The following is a 5,496-nucleotide window of genomic DNA, read 5'->3' on the forward strand; positions in this document are numbered from 1 at the left end:
TTTACAAAGAATAACATCACTAATTATATTAATTTAACTATCTGAAGGAAAGAATAATAGTAATTACTAGCTGTTTGTTGTGTGCGTTGATATATATATATATATATATATATATATATAGTAACTTACAGACAACAAGTGACCATTTGGTCCTTCAATACTGTTCTTAAGGAGAAGAAAAGTAAAAGTAGATAAAATTTAAACCTACCATTTATTTTTCAGGAAATTCTTGATTCCTCTTAAACTCCCATAATGTGCTGGCATCTGTTACTCTTTTGATTGGAGCCTAGCCCATATTTTCAATCATTAGTATTGTGTCCTATTGTCTTTAGAACACAGCTCAAAGGTATCCAAAGCTTTATCCTACTGACCGCCCCCAGAACAATCTCTAAACTTAACCTCGTAACTCTGAAAAAAGAAAGAAAAATAATAATCTATAACAATGGCTTTATTTAGCTCATGCCATTAAATAGATGGAAATTTTTCATCAGGTTATTTAGTGATCCTATTGTGACCATATTGCTTACTGTCACAGTTTGGTTATTACTTGTGTTTGAAAGAAGATTTATATTATTAAACACTTGAATACTGATCTGTAAAGTTAGTATTTCTGTCCTTTTGTTTTACATGCTTTGGGAAGCTTATATTTTAGCATAATATAGTTAATATTTTTAGTCAAATTGTTTTGGTAGTTGCCAATCTCATTTTTGATATTATTAGATAAGTTTAAAAATAATACATATTTAAGTAAAGAAAATAAAAATATTTTAAAGCTTAATGATATGATATCTGTTTATTTCTGCGGTATCAGTTTTAAACTTTTATGATTAAAAATATCTTTTACAGGTGAAGACCCCATATGTTGACATCTAACTATGATGTTCATTTTGTGGCAGTAAGGGGAGACAGCAGTGTTTATTGATTATTGATTAACATGAGTTCCTTGTCAAGTAACCCATCTGTTATGGAACACAAATACTCCATTCTGAGGAAGAGACTAGACCAGATGGGTTATCATCATCCTCTTGGTCTGGAATCTGTGTACCTTGTGGAAAGGCTGTTTGGTGATTTGATTCATACTACGGAGAGTCTCAAGCATGAAAAGTCAAAATCATTGCAACCTCAGGTACTGAACATTTGTACCTTACGTTTAAGGCATATATATAAAAGCTGGGTGACTTGTGGAATTTGTTAATTAATTTTTGGAACCATTAATCAATTACATTCAACTAATTAATTATTGTCACATGAGATTAATCTTTCTATTTTCAGCTTTTTTATTTTTAAAGTCATTTAAAAATTATTCTTTAATTAGATAGATACTTTCTAGTGGTTGCCATTTGTGCATTTTGTAAAAAACAATTTTTTTGTCTGAAGGCAATTATTTGTGCAGAAATGTCTGCAACAATTTCTTAAGAGATAATTTTAACATTTTCTTTAATGTTAAAATGACCATGTGGTCACCTTTTTTTTTTAAGGATGAAGTAAATCTTAATGGATCACTTGTAAATCATATAAAATGATATTCAAAGAATTTAAATACATTATACTATCACTGATAACAGTAATAATATTTTATTTAAAATGTATCATGATTTCAGTCAGAAATAATTAAGTAGCCAAATAGTCAATTTATACATGTACATTATTTGAATAGGATAAACATAAAAGCATTTGTTAATAAACAAGGAGTTGTGTCATCATAATATTTTGCCATCATGTACTAGACTCAATAAACCTAACTAAGCTTCTCTGATGTCTTCTCATTTAAGAAAATATCTGTAGCTTTCAACCAGATACAATTTAATAAACAAACACTTTCTTGAAAAACAAGAACATTTATAATCCCTTCTCTGTCCTTTGTTCATTAGTAAAAACTCTGGTTCCAGCCTTATGTCCTTTCTGGGATGGGGTGCACTGGCCCTCAGGGGTGAGCCTTGGCTGTCTGTATCTACTGCTCGTGTTTAGTTGATCATTTGTCAAGCATGAAGCTCTAATACACTTCAATTCATAATCAAGAAAGCAACCGCTCTTTCGATCTTCTTCATGGCTTTCCCTCACACTTGAACCACGGAAAATCAACAGCACAGAGAAACCACTATTTTATCTGCTAAAATTATCGTAAGCCAGGGAAATAACATTAATTTCTGAATACCCCTATGTTTTCTACTAAACCTAAAATAACTACCAAGATAGATAGATAGATTCTTCCTTAGTTATCAGAATTACCCATTGAATGCCATTGCTCAGTGCTAGAGGGGATCTGACTAAAAATAATTGCTCAACTCACTTTCTTTATTGTAACATTAAAAGCCCAATTTTTACTCTATCCAATCATATTCCAACTTTGTTTATTATTTTTCCACATTTGTGTTTCGTTAGTGAATGATCAAACCACTTGGTGTGACATCATAAAAGGGTGGTAACCAAGCTTGTACAAAAACTAAGTAGAAAAGACAAGGGAAGTACTTGAAAATCAAGAAATGGGTAATATACTCCTAAGGGGTAATAATCTCTCAGCAAAAATAAAGCTATCCTTTGGGATTGGCAGAAAAAACTTAAAAATGGACAAATGCACTTTTTACGGGTGAAACTCCTTGGAGCTGTGCAGAAATAAAATGGTGAATATTTTTATTCATGAATTGCATGGTAAAAAAGAAAGCTAGAGGAAGTTCTATCTTTGGGTACACTAATATAGGATTAAGTTACATTTTTAATCCTTAACTGTTTTGCATGAAAATATATTATACATGCAATATACTACAAAATCTGTAACAAACTGAAAATATGGGTTTCTCACTACCAATTTTATAGTACTACTCTACTAAAACTACTGAACTTTTTTATGAAAATAAATATTACTTCCCGACATTGATCATAAATCAAAAAACTTCTAAACATAACTATTGTTTTTTAACCAGTAAGATTACTAGTAGGTTAACATTAATTACATAAGCACAAATTTGGGATAAAGTTTACAATGTAATATGAACACAACTACACAAAGGCACTCAATTACATGGTGATGAACATAATGTACACAACTACATTTAGGTGATGAGGCACATGGATACTTTAAGTGCATCATTACTGTGTACATCTTAATTTGCTGAGATATCAAACTCACTAGAGAAGCTCTTTCCATCTATTCATGCATTTCAAGCTAATTATCTACATCATTTCTACATGTTTGACGGACATGTTTATAGAAAAAGCATATTGTAATATGCATGAATCTGAAACTTGTTTGTTTAGTTTTGGCAGTCAAAGATATAACTTGTTGTTTCTAGTAGTAACAAAATTTTTTAAACCTATCTTATAGTTCATTTAGAAATCCAGATAAATTACAGAAGTTTTAGGACCATGTATTCTTGTGCCCGATATATTTTTTGTGTTCTAAAATACATATTTGAAAGGTGCTTGAATTATTTTGTGGTTAATCAACATGTTGAGAAAAAAGTAATGATGTATTAAAAGAATAAAATGTATTATTACATTTTTTCATATTCCTTTACTTTTCATTTCACTGTACATTGATGATTTTGTAACAGTTAGTGTTAGAGCAGAGAAAATAAAATATAAAGTTTTAGAAAATATAAATTTGATATTCATTAAGGAAATTCTAGAAGTTATGCAAATAAAATATGACACTGTAAGATTAAAGTAAGTACTTTTACTATTAACATGAAAATCACTTTGCACTCAGACTGACTCAGTAAAGGCTTCTTAAGTTCTCAGCCATTTCTGTAGTAAAAATACTTTGTTAAAAACCTGATTGTTTTGTGTACAACCGGCTTGTATTGTTTACTATAAGCTTGTCAAATTTTGTGAAGATACACTTAATAAATTTAGAACTATAGTAAACATTATTATATATAGCACCACAGATATGGGGTTGGTCCAGTGGACTGACCTTGTGTGCAAAGGTTAACAACTAGAAGACATTATGAAGGTATATCTCACAGTCATAACTTCTGTTGATAGAAACTGTTTGGAGGTTTCAACCAGTTAAACACACAAGTTTTCATAAGGTGGACCTCCAGATAAATATATCAGCAAAGTATATTCATAATCTGTTTTGACCTTTTAACCTAGAGGCTCCCTGATCGCATATCTTGATGTAAAGCCTTGTTACTGGAAACCTCAACCCGTTAAACTGAGAAACTCTTCATGTAATATAGATATAGTCAGTTGTCAAAGCACATTCATTCTCTGAGGTTTTAATCTTTAAAACCCAAAGCCTGTCATTACATCATGTATTTTGAAAAAAATGCTCTTTTAAAAAAATTACTTAAGGTCCAAAATTTGGATTCATTAAGCAGAAGATTTTTCTATAGATAAAATATTTCAACAAAGTATAAGTGTAGTCAATTCCAATCAGTTGCAGGAAGTCTCGATCCTTTAAAATTACGGTTTTTCATGATATTGGGACACAAACTTTTTAAGTCAGTATAGTCATTGCTAGGTGTTTCATCTATAGCTGGGTAATTAACTCAATTAATTGCTTTAATTGATTATCTATGAGCATTGATTACATCAATTATTGTCACATAAAATAATTGATTAATCAAAATTATGATTAACTCAGTTAATGTCATAAAAATCCAGCTAATCAAAATAAGATTCTGATTATTATTATTTTTGATGATTCGAACTATCCAAGTTGAGAATAACTGATAAGTTGAATGTAATTGATTAATGAGCCCAATGATTAATTGATTAGTAAATTTCACTAATTGTTCATCTTATTCAATCTTAGGACATCATTAAATATGATTTCTGGAGAATATTTCATTGTAGAGTATTCATTCTTGAAGGTTATAGTCTTTGAAATATGAACTTTCTTAAAATTATTTCTCAAGAAATAATAAAGCATTAAACAAAGTGTTTCATCTTTAATAGCTTTTGTATCTTTATACATAAAATATCTTGGTAAAATGTGCTCTTAGATAAAATGTTGCACCAAGTTTATTATCAGAGATTTTTATCTTCAACTTTAAGAGTTCCTTTTCAAATAAGCCCAGGGATAAAATTTCCAAGAACAATCTTTTAATTTTCAAAGGCTTAAGCCCATTTTAACTTCGAAGCTGTGATAAAAGTATGTTCTTAGTTAAATGTTGCTAGCAAAATGTAACCATTCTTAAAAGTGAACCTGTAACTCTAGCAATCCTTATGTGTTGAACCTCCAGTTTAAAATTCAATAAGAAATTGTCTTCATTTTTAACAATTTTATATGTGTAAACCTATAAACTCTCAATATAAGTGTCTAACTGAAATTTTTCAATAAAGTATTTTCTATTCTAGAAGTTTTGTTCCTTTGAACTTGAGACCTTTAGTGAAAGTGAGTCTGTAAACAAACTTTGTTAAAAAGGATATTCATTTTGAAAAGTTTACAGTTTGAAAAGATGTAGTGTAATAGATCAAAATAAAAAGAACACTAAATGCTTTGAAGAGAAGGTTTTGGAAAGAAATAAAAAGTAACAAAACTTCTAGAAT

At 29.6% G+C, this 5,496-nt stretch overlaps 1 protein-coding gene across 3 annotated transcripts in view; it reads left to right on the top strand.

Moving 5' to 3' along the window:
* LOC106461515 (centrosomal protein of 135 kDa-like) overlaps positions 1 to 5,496 on the top strand; it is a 152,886-nt gene that overhangs the window by 18,990 nt on the left and 128,400 nt on the right. For all 3 annotated transcript variants that reach the window (XM_022388501.1, XM_022388500.1, XM_022388502.1), the window contains one exon: positions 847 to 1,126. In XM_022388501.1, coding sequence (XP_022244209.1) covers positions 935 to 1,126 — 192 coding nt within the window. In that variant the 5' untranslated portion in view covers positions 847 to 934. The remainder of the gene's footprint in view (positions 1 to 846; positions 1,127 to 5,496) is intronic.

This window comes from Limulus polyphemus, unplaced genomic scaffold (genome assembly GCF_000517525.1).
Source record: "Limulus polyphemus unplaced genomic scaffold, Limulus_polyphemus-2.1.2 Scaffold976, whole genome shotgun sequence".
NCBI classification, from domain to species: Eukaryota; Metazoa; Arthropoda; class Merostomata; order Xiphosura; family Limulidae; genus Limulus; species Limulus polyphemus.